The sequence below is a fragment of the Hemicordylus capensis genome, chromosome 6 (assembly GCF_027244095.1).
Source record: "Hemicordylus capensis ecotype Gifberg chromosome 6, rHemCap1.1.pri, whole genome shotgun sequence".
NCBI classification, from domain to species: Eukaryota; Metazoa; Chordata; class Lepidosauria; order Squamata; family Cordylidae; genus Hemicordylus; species Hemicordylus capensis.
In genome coordinates this window covers 33,057,687-33,072,492 of record NC_069662.1, presented here as the reverse complement: position 1 = coordinate 33,072,492, position 14,806 = coordinate 33,057,687, and the positions used below count along the sequence as shown (strand labels likewise).

At 42.8% G+C, this 14,806-nt stretch overlaps 1 protein-coding gene across 1 annotated transcript; it reads right to left on the bottom strand.

Annotated features, from left to right (window-relative positions):
- Positions 1–2,880: 2,880 nt before the first annotated feature.
- On the bottom strand, positions 2,881–3,807 carry LOC128331287 (olfactory receptor 11L1-like). The gene has a single exon (XM_053264638.1). The coding sequence runs from the start codon at positions 3,805–3,807 to the stop codon at positions 2,881–2,883; it is 927 nt and encodes a 308-aa protein (XP_053120613.1).
- Between the last annotated feature and the right edge of the window lie 10,999 nt (positions 3,808–14,806).

The following is a 14,806-nucleotide window of genomic DNA, read 5'->3' as shown; positions in this document are numbered from 1 at the left end:
TCCTCATTTCCAATAAACAACTTTCCCATATAAAAACCCAGTATTTGTGGAATTTATATGGATGTACCTTCCCAAGAAGGAATTTTGTAACACTTGAAACATTTCTTAGTTTTGTGTAGAAGTGTTTCCCTGTGTACCCAGATTTGAATTCCTACAGCTACCAGTGCTAGAGAGCTAGTGAATGCATCCCAATTTTTTTAAAAGAGGCTGATGTTGGCAGTATTGCTAAAGGCTGAGAGATCATTTAAGTAGTGTGAACATGGAAAATACAAACAGATAGCGAGAGATGGTTCTATGGATGTGAAGAAATATTTAAATTATATCTCTCAAACCCTTTCAAAGCTTAACCTCCATAAGAGCTACTTATGATATGCCATCAAGTTTAGCACAAATAAGTCACTCATACAATTCTCTAATAGAAACAGAGAATACTAATAAAATACTCCTTCATTCCAATTCCATTGAACCATATCCTCATCATTATCCATCTCCATTCCTATGGTGGAGAGGAGAGCTGGTCTTATGGTAGCAAGCATGACTTGTCCCCTTAGCTAAGTAGGGTCCGCCCTGGTTGCATATGAATGGGAGACTTGATGTGTGAGCACTGGAAGATATTCCCCTTAGGGGATGGCACAGCTCTGGGAAGAGCAGAAGGTTCCAAGTTCCCTCCCTGGTGTCTCCAAGATAGGGCTGAGAGAGATTCCTGCCTGCAACCTTGGAGAAGCCGCTGCCCATCTGTTCCTATGGTTCCTCAGCCATATGTACATGGTCCTTCAACCTGTAGAGATAGTACTGTAATAAGACTCTTATGTGAGTTAGGAAGTTGGAGTCTGTGTAGAAACCTACACTTTATGTTGATATTGAGGGATAACACAAACTGGATATTGATCCTAGAAAGGAGGTGGTAGAAGGCTATGTTCAAAGACTATGTGCTGCATGGGTTTGGGAGCTGTGTGTGCTTTCAATTTTCAGTTGTGTGGAAGCAAAAGAGGAAAAAAGCTACCCAGGGCACTTTCCAGATTACATGCTGCAACTGTTTCACTACGTATCTGCTAAGTGTGCTTCTGTATTTCCTGTGTGGTGACACCGCAGTACCTGAGCTGACAGTAGGGTGCTGTTCACATATCTGATGCCTTCTTTGGGGTTTTATCTTTGGGTTTCAGTGCTACAAAGTAGCATGTGCGTTGCAAAAACAAAACAAAACAAGCTGTATTTTGCCGTTTTAGGAGGGCTGTCCCGCTGTTTCAGCAGTGTAATGTGGTGTAATGTGGAGGGCTCATTCAGCAATTTGATGTTTCAATATCTCAATCTCCTCTCAGCTTTTGAAACGATCCTTAAAAATAAATAAATCCTGGGTACTCTTGTGCAAAGCAGCAATGGTGCATCAGTGCAATTTCCTTTTTATTTGCTTTTTGCTCCCTTCTCTGTTAATGTCAAACCCATTTTGCTTATATTTCTTTTTATATTTATTTATGTTCTTCCTTTCCTCCTTCAGCCTCTGCCAGCAAGTTTTTAAAATAAATTTAAAAACTAATTGTCAGTCATGGCAAGGAATAGTTAAGTTTGCAGAAGCTAGAAAAGGCTGCTTCCCCCTGCTGGTGGCTTAGCACAAAGCCACCAAGATTTTACTTTTAAAAAACAACAACAAAAACTTCATCATGTCATCATCCCTTGCCTCTTCTGTGACCTCATTGGCCCAAATGCGGCTTTAGGTGGGCACAGAGAGCACATCTTACTATCAATATGAACAGTCCCTGCCTGGGAAAACATGTCGTTATGGGTGACAATATGAACTATGCAGCAAATGGCTTCCACCCTTTATTTACATTTTGAATATGATCCTGCCAAGCTGAAGCCAAGCCGAAACATTTTTTTTTAAAAAAAATATTATTATTTCTTGTTTACACAGTCAGACAGGTGTTATTGACTGGTTTGTTTTATCCAGACATCGAGTCCTTCCCAAGGACCTGGGATGCCAGAATTTTATTGTCAGTTGTTATAGATATCATCACAGAATATAGCCTGTTCCCAGTAAAGAGCCCCTGGTAGCACAGTGGTAAAACTACCGCCCTGTAACCAGAAGGTTACAAGTTCGATCCTGACCAGGGGCTCAGGGTTGACTCAGCCTTCCATCCTTCCGAGGTCGGTAAAATGAGTACCCAGAATGTTGGAGGCAATATGCTAAATCATTGTAAACCGCTTAGAGAGCTCCGGCTATAGAGCGGTATATAAATGTTATTGCTATTACTATTGCTAAAGCTGCTTTTTGTAATTGGCTGATGGTGATTTCTGTGGCCCCTATGGTGTTGAGGTGCTCTTCAAGGTCTTTTGGAACTGCATCATCATCATCATCATCATCATTATTATTATTATTATTATTATTACATTTATATCCCGCTCTTCCTCCAAGGAGCCCAGAGTCGTGTACTACATACTTGAGTTTCTCTTTCACAACAACCCTGTGAAGTAGGTTAGGCTGAGAGAGAAGTGACTGGCCCAGAGTCACCCAGCTAGTTTCATGGCTGAATGGGGATTTGAACACGGGTCTCCCCAGTCCTAGTCCAGCACTCTAACCACCTCCACTTTTACACCACCTCCAACTGCTGTAGAGCTTGCAGTCTGGAAACCACCCAGGTTTTCCTCCTACCTTGCTTCTATGCAATCACTTCTACCCAAATTTTCCTCCTACCCTGCTTCCACACAACAGAAATTGGTAGCACACACAGCTCCCAAACCCAGGTAGAACACAGTTTTTGATTGTGTGAATAACCTCAATAGGTTTCCTAAGGCTAACTATTGAATTCATGATAGAAGCAAGATTTGAACCAGGAACTTCCCAGTTGACTAATCAGTTCCACATTTAACTCCCACATTTATAACTTAATTACCACATTTGTGAAGAACCCTTTTCAGGGCCTCTTTGACCTCTCGGTTTCTCAAGCTATAGATAAGAGGGTTCACCAGTGGTGTTACAACAGTGTAGAAGACAGAGAAGATTTTGTTCAAATATATCAGTTCATTGGTCTGAGGTAACATGTACACAATCATGAGAGTCCCATAGAAAATGGTGACAACAGTGAGATGAGAGGAGCAGGTAGAGAAGGTCTTCCGCCTTCCTGCTACAGATGAAATTCTCAGAATTTTAGAAATGATACAAACATATGAAGTCAATGTTAGGATAAATGGAGGAAGAGTAAATGCAGATGACAGGAGGAAGATCAATACAGAAATAAGCTGAGTGTCACTGCAGGAGAGTTTTAGAATTGGGGAAGAGTCACAGAAGAAATGGTTGATTACATTTGGACCACAAAATTTTAGCTGAGACATAAATGATGTTACTGTGGCACTGGCAAGAAAGCCATTTAGCCATGAACCACATGCTAGGTGTCGCCAGAGCCTGCTGTTCATCAGTGCTGCATAATGCAGGGGCTTGCAGATTGCTAAATATCGGTCATAAGACATCACAGATAAAAGATAACATTCTGTGCCAGCCAAGCCACCAAAGAAAAAGTACTGCATGATGCAGAACCTAATCAAAATGGCCTCATTCCCAGACAGGAGACTGGCCAATATCCTGGGCAGGATGGTTGAGCCGTAGCAAACTTCCAGGAAAGACAAATTCCCTAAAAAGAAGTACATAGGAGTGTGGAGATGCCGATCAGCTACAATCAGTACAACTATTAGAAGGTTCCCAGTCATGATCGCAATGCAAATTAAGAGGAAGAGCAGGAAGAGAGGAATCTGTAGATCCTGAAGATTTCCAAATCCAAGAAGGATGAATTCTGTGATAATTGTTTGATTTTCCATTTCTGCATGCACCCTGATGTTATTCAGAAAAACAATTTTAAGTGTAGAGAACACACTTAATAATAATTATGCATGATAAGGAGGCATTCAAAACTTAGAGGGTCCATACAAAGTAGATAGAGCACCTGATATCCTTTAAGCTTTGCTGCTTTTGTTTCATTCACTTAAAATCCCTGTTACTTCCAGCAATTTAAATGGTTATAGTCTATGAGGTTAATGAGCTATCATTTTCAAATCTACTACTCCAGAATAGCTCCAGTTAACACAAATGGGGGCGGTGGGGGTGGGGGAACCACAGGTATTGAGAATATCAGAGAAGGAATACTTCATAAACTTAAATAATCAAGAGTGAATATATTTGAAATGTATTTAGTGGTCCAATCCCCAGCATTTCTAGAATATTTGATAACAGCAGAAGGAAGAAGGACCATAGTTCAGTGGAAGGGCATATGCTTTGCACGTGTTCCAGGTCCAATCCCTGGTGTCTCTCTAGCTAGGGCTGGGAAAGACCCATCTGAAAGCATGGAGAACCACTGCCAGTCAGTGTAGACAATACTGAGCTGGATGGATCAATAGTTGACTAGGTACAGTATAAGGCAGCTACTAAGAAATACAAACTTTGACCTACCAAGCTGAATTCCATTCACTGGCCAACCACTAAAGCCTGCCAGGTAATTGAGGAATACTTGTTTTTTGTACTCTCAGGCAAGTTACAAAAAGAGATATATCAAGTCCCTTGTGTGTTGGTATGTGACGAGAAGGTTATGTTCAGCTTCCTTGATCATAACTTGTTCTTCAGGCATGATTTACAGAGTAGATGCATGCAAGTAAGATTAATAGTTTAGTAACAGATTTACTAAATAGATAAATAGATTTCAATTTTACAATAGAGTAGAGCATTTAGTCACCCTTACATCAATGTAACATAATTAGTGGCAATAGAACAAACATGCAGCAAATGATGTCTGTGAGACAGGCAAAAGGTTAGAAAAAACAAGCTGAAGAAAGTACCTGTGAATGAGAAGCAGTGCAGCTCTCCTCTCCATAAACATAAACATCTAAGATAGAAACATCTTGAGAGACTCCTTTCTTATTTGAAGATCTGAAGCTTTTCTCTACATCAAGAAAAGACCTAGAAGTTATTCCCACAATCAACAGAAAGCGGGCTAAGGAAGCTTAGTCTGCTGTCCGTCGATCATGGGAACCACTGGGCTTGTGGGCAAGCCCGGTACTCCCAAAGTGGCTAGCCCACCTAGAACACCCTAGAGCACCCTCCCCTTAAATGAGGTTAACGGAGCAAGTGCTCTGTTTACTTCATTTCTTTGCTTGTGTGTGACTGCAGCATGTGGCGACACATGAGCAGACCCCTGACCAGGAGGCTGCAGCCAAGCTCCCGGGCTTGGAGGTCTCTCCAGGATGCCCTGCACACCTGCGCGCGGCATCCTGGGACTTCTGGGGGTTACGTGGTCCCCAATCCCTGCAGCCCCTGCCAGCTGGCAGTTGTGTGGGTGGCCGATTTGGCCACCCCAGGTCTGCCTTTTTATTTATTGTCTGCAGGGAGAGCGGGCTAAGCCACTCTCCTCGCTGACCCGACATAAGCTCTTTTTCACGGATCATGATGAGAAGAGCTTCATATTTTAACTTCTTTGCTTAGGGTCACTTAAGTGTCCTCTAAAATAGAAAATATGACTTTACCTTATAAAGAAGTTACTTCCTGAAGGGATTTATCATACCAAGAAAAGGGATATAGAAAGCAATGCCAACTGTATTTTCGTTTAAATATCATCTCTTCCAGTAAAGAGTGTTGTTCCTCTTTACTGATTCTGATATCCTGATTCTGTTCTCATCCTTATTCCTCATCATTTCACTTATAACTGTGCATATCCCCATTAGAATTAATTATATCCTTCATATGAGAATGAGAAAGCTCTGTTCAGGGAATAGGTTTTGGCAGCACAATGGATGAAGTATTACAAAGGCAAAGTGAGTCAAAAAATAGCTTCCCAGCAGGGCAATAATCTGATGGTGACTTTGGTGAGGTTTTGAATACTGTATATGAAGGAATCCTTCAGAGCAAGGAAACTGAGGCAGAAAATCAGAGATATTTTAAAGGAAGTGGAAATAACTTATATAATAGCAAAATTTATTAGAGGAGTTCCACATGTTTTTAGACCACCACCAAATTTCACTCAAAACTGACAAGAATTTAGATGGCAGACAAAATGTATGAGAAATTTCAAGAAAAGTTAAAAGCACTTCAATAAGACTAGAAACATTTCTCATGAATTTTGTGCACCCTCAGTTCCTAAGCATCCCATAACTGGATCTTTTGGAGTTGTCATAAAAACCAAGGATAAAAAAAATAAAATAAAATGGATTGGATCCAAATCTTTCCCTAACAGAAAAACCCTTCCATTCACAGAAATGCTGTTTCTGAGCCATACCACAAGAAAGGTGTTGCCTCATAGCCCCAAATCCTGGGAAGTTCTTCAGTTTAATGAAGGCCAAATTACACGTTATTCTAAAAAAGTATTTCACAGTTGAGTGCTTGTTTTTTTAAAAATTGCTGGGGAGGGGGGCAGTTTCCAGATCAAGGTGGACTGCAGTAAAGGAGACCGCTCCAAAGTGGATTTCTCAGACCAGGTTGTACGGACAGTGTTTTCTACTATTTAGCAAAAAAAAGTGTGGGGGGGGGGCGGAGAACATGCAATGCCAGCCACATGCTTAAAGTACTGTCTAATCTGGTTCTCTGACTCAGGGCTGGTTTAAGCCTACTGAAACTACTGCAGCTGCAGGGGCCACAGCATTCTGGTGCACCTTGTGGTTTGGGTTCTGTGCAGAAGAACAGCAATGGGTGCAGTCTCAGAAACCGTACTCTCAAAGATGGGATTTCAGACAGGCTGGCCCTCCATGGATACTGAAGGAGAAGAAGAGGCAGGAGCCACAAGGCAGCTGAGGATGATGTTAGCCGGAGAGCTGTAGGACCTGGCACTTTCTGTGTGCAAAGCAAGGGCTCTATCCCATACATTTCCCCTGGATATAGAAATCTGCCTTGCACTGAGTTAGGACTTTGGTCCACCTAGCCCAGTATTGTCTAGCCTGACTGGCAGCAGCTCTTGAAGTTGATCCTCAGCTCTGCTACTCGAGAACCTTGCAGCTAGAAATTGAACCAAAGACCTTCTGAATGCAAAGTGTATGTTCTGCACTCTGAATTCCTTAGATTAATGATACGTAGTGTGAAGAAGTCCATCCTTTTCTCTATTCTGAATTTCCTGCCAATCAGCTTCACTGGTTGACCACTACATTGAAAATGAGGCAAACAAAAATGAGGAAAGGAGAAGTTGCTTGGAGGCTTGTGTTAGTTCTCTTTCTTTTGTTCTAGATTGTTGCCAACTTAACTGAGGCAGAGGAGCTGCTGAGGGATCAAGGTGCCGACAACCTCCCCACTCTTTAGCCCCAAAGAAATAAAATGTGCCTAAGCCCCCTCCCCAAAACCTAATTTTGCAGTAGGCCCCAAAATTTCCAGAAAAAGTAGGCCCTGCTGTGTCTACTCAACTTAATGGGAAACATTTTGTGAAGGAAATAAGTCCCAAAGCTATTTTTTTATTTCCTTTCTTTTAAATGGTTGACACGTTGAGGAAATTATTCAACGCTGTCTCATTAAAATTAAGGACAAATTATGCCAGTGTTCTTCATTGCAAGGTCAGGAGCCAGTGGCAGCTCCCACCAACCCCAGGTGCAGCTGCAGCTCCCTAATTATTCACAAGGCCCATGAAAAGCTTTGGCCAAAGCCAAATACTCTGCACAGCCCCCTTGGTACTATGCAAAGGTGACTATTCCCAGCATGCAGTGCTGCACTTTGCCCAGCATCTGGGGGCTCCTATAAGGGAAGGAGTCCTCTCAAACCCGGGCACCATCTTGGAAGGTACATATGCAACATTTTCCCCATAGTCCTATGGGGAAATGATCTGGGAAGCTTGATATTGTCCAGCACTCCATGGATACCTTCCAGGATGCAGCTGGGGGTCATTAGGGCTCTGTTTCTCTTAAAGGGCCCATCCCCATTTATGAGAAAAGCACAGTGAGGTAGGGAACCACTCTTACATTGAAAGGTTCTTGCCAAAGTGCCCCCCCCCACTTTAAAAATAGTGAAGGCCATTGAATTATACAATAACTTGTCATTTTAATTTCAGTGGGACTACTTTGAGTAATTTTCCTCATCATGACAGCCACTGTAAGGGGTTTTATCACAAAGTTTTGCTTAATTCACACCATTCTGATTTTTTAAAAGACATTTGAAAGCAAATATTAAAATAATAAGCAGCTAAAAATGGCTGATGTCATCAATGTGATGTTTCACTTTATACCTTTTAATTTACTTATTCGCTTTGGAAGGGAAAGTTAGACTGGGTTGCACCCTAAGAAAACTAGTGACTGACATGATGAGGAAATCACTCAAAGTAGCCCCATTGGAATTAATACATTGCCTAACTTGTCCTTTTAATCCCAATTGGACTACATTCATTAATTTCCTTCATCATGTCAGGCAGTAACAATTAATCCCATTGACATTAATGAGAGTTAGCCATAACTTGCTTCAGTGATTTCAGTGTTACTTAGTCATGTAAGTAACTTTCATAGGATACAACCCATTTTCCCCCTTTTAATATGATATAAAATATTTTCCCTGTGAAGTATGACTACTGTTCTAATAAAATGGTGAACTAATTAATTACTTCAGTTATTCAAACCATAGTACATGAATAAAAGGCATTCACTGGTTATGTAATGAAATTCATAATACTTTATCAGCGGAATCATGTATCTATTTACTGTAAGAAATGCCATGGTACATTTTCTGACCCATATGTACTTGAACTCAAGGTCTTCCCATGTCCAGAATATCATCATATTCTTGTACAAACATTCTAGCAGCTCCAAGCTCTGGATATTTGTAAAGAGCTGCTGCTGAATCAGCATTTGTGCTTGTACAAGTTAATAAGAATCCAGTGATCCATGAATTCTATGAATCTCTGTATTTGTCATTTGTTTTGCAAAGTCGGGCTCTACAGGAGTTTCAGGGGGTACCTCATAAAATATTTTTGTTTACCAACCGTTTCCAAAGTGCAGATTACATATAGAGCAAGCCTGCATGATTTCTGAGGCACCAAACCAAGAGCAATCTACTAGCCATGTATTCTGACCTGCTGGGTGTACTGCCAGTGCTAAAAAAAAATTGGAAGTGAGGCACAGAAGGGCCAAAGTCCATCCAAAGTACAGGTCTTACCGAGAGCTGGTCTTGTGGTAGCAAGTATGAATTGTCCCATTTGCTAAGCAGGGTTCACCTTGGTTTGCATTTGGATGGGTGACTGTATGTGAGCACTGTTTGCTGTAAGATTCCTCTTAGGAGATGGGGCTATAGCTCAGTGGTAGCTTGCATGCAGAAAGTCCCAGGTTCAATCCCTGGCATCTGCAGCTAGAACTGGGAAATCCTCCTGCCTGAAACCTTGGAGAGCAGCTGCCAGTCATTGTAGACAATACTGAGCTAAATCAGAGAGGGGCAAACTTGGCCCTCCAGCAGTTGTTGAACTACAACTCCCATCTTCCCCAGCCACAATAAATTGATGGGCCAATGATCTGACTCTGTATTAGGGATATGCGAATCAAATCAAATTTGAATCAGTTTGACTCGAATCTAGGCAATTCAAATTCGAGTAAAATCACCCCTAAAAAGGGTAATTCTTTTCTAATTCAAATCAAATCAACCCAATTTGAAGGAGCCCATTGGCTAAAAATTCCAGCTCCGAAGTTCATTTCCCCATGCCAGTTCTATCACTCACAAACAGATGGAAGTGAATCTGTACAAACTTCTCTTTCTATGTACTGATAATGCATGAGGTCGTTCTCATGACCAGCCGTACCTGGGTAGGACAGTGATAGCATACTTGCCAACATGTCCCTATTTTCCATTCAATTGAATGGGAAAATAGGGACATGTAGGCCGGTATGTGATAACCTGGGTAGGGCTGGTAATGAGAAGTGCTGCTTCTCTTCTGGGTAGCCCAGCTTTTCTACCCAGGCAAAAAGTGGGATAGTAGCCCAGCTTTTGTACCCTTACAAAAAGTGAGGAGGCAACACACATGCCTCCTACCTCACACTGGATCATATGGGCTCTTGGGTTCTATGGTTCTATGTACTGTAGAGCCTGGGGGGGAAGGAGCGGCCTGACAGTGGAAACTTCCCCAATGCACTGTGCTGCTTGATTGGAGGATTCCAGGAGACCTGGTCCCCCGCCCAGAAGAGTGGGGTGGGGTGGTAGTGCCTAATGGGTGGAGGCTACCACCCCAATTTCCAAGTGATTGGGCAGAGGGCTGATTTTTGGTGAATTTCTGAAGTTTACGCGTTTTTAAGGTTTTCCCCCATTAGGTAGAATGGGGGGTGTATCACTTCATGTTGGGGGGAAAGGGGTGGCTAGAGCGGTGTGGGGTTGGTGGTAGTGCCGGGTACGGGCAAGGAAGCTACCTGAATTTTATCAAAGGATTTGGGCAGAGGGCTGATTTTTGGTTAATTGTTGAAGTTCATGTCTTTAAGGTTTAGATTCTATGATAGCAAATTAGAGTGGATTCATGGTGTCATTGAAAATCTCATTTGCTATCATAGAATCCACACTCAGAATACCGCAGAAACAACAGAACCCTGTATGCCATGGGTTAGAAACCCATGGGGGTGGTTGGCACCCTATGTGCACTACACCACCACTCGCTCTGGGCCACCCCAGCACCCCCCAAGTGCACTTATGGGGCTGCTGAAAGCTCCATTCTATTATAACTTATGAGGAAAAACCTTAAAGACGCGTAAACTTCAACAATTAACCAAAAATCAGCCCTCTGCCCAAATCCTAGGACACCCCTTTCCCCCCAACGTAAAGCAATACACCCTCCATTATACTTAATGGGGGAAAACCTTAAGGATGCGTAAACTTCAGAAATTCACCAAAAATCAACCCTCTGCCCAATCACTCGGAAACTGGGGTTGTAGCCTCCAACCATTAGGAACTACCACCCCACCCCACTCTTTTGGCCCAGATCCCACGTTATGCCCCCTATCTGCCCCAAAGACACCAAAACTTCAGAAATTCACCAAAAATCAGCCCTTTGCCCAATCCCTCTGCAATTGGGGTGGTAACCTCCACCCATTAGGCACTACCACCCCACCCCACTCTTTTGGCCCCAGGACCTACTCAATTAAAGTAAAAGGAAAGCAATTTCTGCATTGAAATCAATGGAGGCAAAAAGGCGGGAAATTCAAAGAGACGTCAAACTGAAAACGGAGGGGGAAGAAGAAGACAAGGCTGGCACTTTTCTAGGGCACAAAAGGGAGACCCGAAACACCCAAAAAATTCGGACCTGAAACAGGGGTGATTTGTTTCGGGTCCGAAAATTATCAGGTCTCATCATGGGTGATTCAGTTCGGCTCTGAATCACCCGAAATTGGTCATTTCAGACACAGATCGTTCTGTGCCCGAAACGTTTTGCACATCCCTACAAAAAATATTGGAAGTGAGGCACAGAAGGGCCAAAGTCCATCCAAAGTACAGGTCTTACAGAGAGCTGGTCTTGTGGTAGCAAGTATGAATTGTCCCCTTCGCTAAGCAGGGTTCACCTTGGTTTGCATTTGGATGGGTGTCCTCTTTGCTAAGCAGGGCCTGCCATTGTTGCATTTGAATGGGAGGTTCCAAGTTCCCTCCCTGGCATCTCCAGGATAGGACTGAGAGAGACTCCTGCCTGCAACCATGAGGAGCCTCTGCCAATCTGTGTACAGAATAACGAGAAGGGATGTGCACAAAACTGGAAAACCCGGTTTGGCTCAGATTGAACTGGACTCGAGTAGAACTGGGTCCAGTCCAGTCCAGTTCCTGTTTGAACTGGGCCTGGTTCGTCGGGGTGGTGGTGGTGCAGTTTCGAATTCATACTGGTGAAGGGGAATCTTTACCAGTAAAGGGGAAGGAAGAGCCAGGGGCTTATGTAAAGAGAGTTGGAGTGGAAGGGGAGTTACATTTTACCTTAAAGTTGCCAGTGGTGGTAGCAGTGGCTGTGGAGGCTGGGGGGGGGTAGGGTGGTGGTGGCGGGGGCTCTGCCCACTCCTGTCGGAGCACGTTGGGCCCAATTGGGGCCTCTGTGCATTCGTGGAGGTAAAGAAAATGGCCTTCATGCATGTGCAGAGGCCAATTTTTTTTTTAATTCTACACATGTGCTGAAGCCTAAACCAGGCCCAAAATGGCCCGAACCAGACCTGCCCACTCTGGCAGGGATTGGGGGAGCTCCCACTGCCACCCCTGCCCACACTTGCAGCTGCTGCAGCCACTGTGGCCTCTGCAGCCACTGCTACCAGTAGCTACAGCAACAACTTTAAGGTAAAATGTAACTCCCTTCCTGCCCCAACTCTCATTACCTAAGCCCCTTGGTACCCCCTTTATTGGTAAAGAGGAATCATTACTAGATCCACCTTAATCACTATGTTCTGAGCTGGTTCAAGCCAAACTGGGCTCAGTTCACCTTGAATTTGTGCTGAACTGGGCCCGGTTTAGTTCTACCCAAACCCCATGAAGCTGACCCAAACCTCCTAGAGCTGGCTAGACATTGAACTGGTTTGCACATCCCTAATACTGAGCTAGATGGACCAATGGTCTGACTGGTATAAGGTAGCTTCCTATGTTCCGAAAGAATATATGAGTATTGGACTGGTATTCTGCTAACCATATGATGAAGTGAACATGTGAACCAAAAGATTGAGTATTTCTTTGTGTAGAAGATTTTCCTCTAAGTCTGGAAATAGAAATTGTAGAGAAAGCTCATGTCTGATCTAGCTAAGCCTAGTGATGAATACTGGGCTGGGGGAAAAAAAATTCAAATAGGTCTGAATGCAGCTTACTCCTGAGTCTCCTTGCCATTTCAGAAGTGGTAGGAAGAACCACAATAATGGCAACTGCTTAACCTGCTGACCACCCACAAGATAATGTAGTGCAGTTGTTGCGGGAAAAACCTCTAGAATCTAGCCTTCCTGTTTGATTCAGCCACTGGCTTTCATCCTCCTATCGTGGATAGGGAATGGGGCGTCTTGCCAGAACCAAAGAGGATTAGGCTCAATTCTCGCCGATATACTTGCTGTCTAACTGAATGGAGTCAAACAGGGTGCGTTGCTCAAAAAAGCTTTTTTTTCATGTCATGAAAGGCACGAGTATCATCAGAGAGCATCTGGCTGATACTGCGTGCCCAAGCCATACAGTTGGCTAGTTTTTATTGGTCTCAAACATACAAGCATATCAACAAAGCGATTAATACATGTTATTAGTTATTAAACTTACATATTCCAGAGGTGCCATCTAGAGCCTGAGAAGATGAGTTACTACATGGCTTTTATGACCACTTTAATCCCTATGGTATCTCTTCGTACCAGCAAGACCCTCTTTCTGCTGACTGAGGAATTTAGCTAATGGCCTGTGTTTGACCACTCCTGATACCTGTTATCTCTGGTGGGCTTCTAAACCCACATTCTTGAGAGGGGGCCTCCCGCTCTTGACTTTGGCCTCTGTTACCGAGAGGCTTCTCAACTCTGAATAACCTGCTGGCTCTATATTCCATTAGGGATATGAACCAAACTTTTGAGTTATACTTGATACACACTTTTATATGCTTATTTGTAAGCCTGGATTAAACAATTTGTTATCACAGAGATTCTGTGCATTCTAGGATTCTTCAAGTAACCCCAAAACATTTCAAGCTCCCATTTGACAAGTTAATGAGGTGCATGCAATGGGATTTTAACAGATTTAGGAAAAAATGCAGATGGAAATCAATTAGATTAACATTAGATTAACAGCAGTAGTACATGAATTATATGACATAGGTGGAGTAAGAAGAGTCAACTTAAAAATTGCTTTCACTGGAGGGAATGTTAATACTGTTACCCAGAAGTCCCAGCATGCCTTGGATTCTGATTTCCTTTGGAAGGAGTGTCACTGCAGACTGATAGTGTCTTTGTAATATTTGGTTACTTACAGAAATATACAGAATGAGCATTGGATGAAGTTGGGAAGATAACAGATCATTCATAGAAGTCAACTGCAGATTATATTAGGGAGACCAAACTTTGCCTCCAGAGATAGTGTAGCTTTCTGGCTTGGTTGCCCCATTCCAGGCTCTCTCAAAAATTCTTTCTTAAGGCCCCCACCTGGTATCTGATTGCTGTTTCCTTCATTGACTTGCACATACCTACAGTACAAGGGCAGAAAGTATGTGACTCTCATAAGTTTACCAATGGCATCCTTCTAGAGGATGGAAGTAATTCAAGATAGGTCAGAGTTGCTAACAGTTATTAAATTTATTGATTTTATTTAACACATTACAGAAGAATGGCCAGCCATCTAACAACCTGCTCTTTCATAACCATATGACCATATGACCTGTGCTTCAAGGAGGAATAAGTGTTTAAATATAATTGCACTTTTCCCCAGTTTTAAAAACAGCATCACTCTTCCTGCCAAAGAAGGAACAGCATCCATTGATACCAGCCCTACAGCCAGGCAAAAGGGGATCGAGTTCAGCCCTTGGAGTCAGGGTTGGCGTTAAGGGTGGACAAGCTGGGCAGTTGCCCAGGGCACCTACCTGAACGTGGTATCAAGTTCAGCTTGGTGGCATGCCGTTTGTTGAGTATACTATATTATCAAGAAAGGCTGCAAAAGGCATTCCTTCCCAGGGTGCTATTTATCCTAAGGTCACTCCTGGTTGGAGTAAGAAAGGATTTGGAACTTATTTCACTACTTACGTTATCATGAACCGGTCTCAGAAGTAAACTATATCCCTTTTCTTTTCTTTTCTTTTCTTTTCTTTTCTTTTCTTTTCTTTTCTTTTTTGGCAAATAAACTCACTATGTCAAATCTCAGTTGAACTCATGGAGATACCCATCACTAGTGCTGAGGATGACAATTAGTAGCTTGCCT

Coding starts and splice junctions, on each gene's coding strand:
- LOC128331287 (XM_053264638.1), bottom strand. CDS start 3,807: ATGGAAAATCAAACAATTATCACAGAATTCATCCTTCTTGGATTTGGA.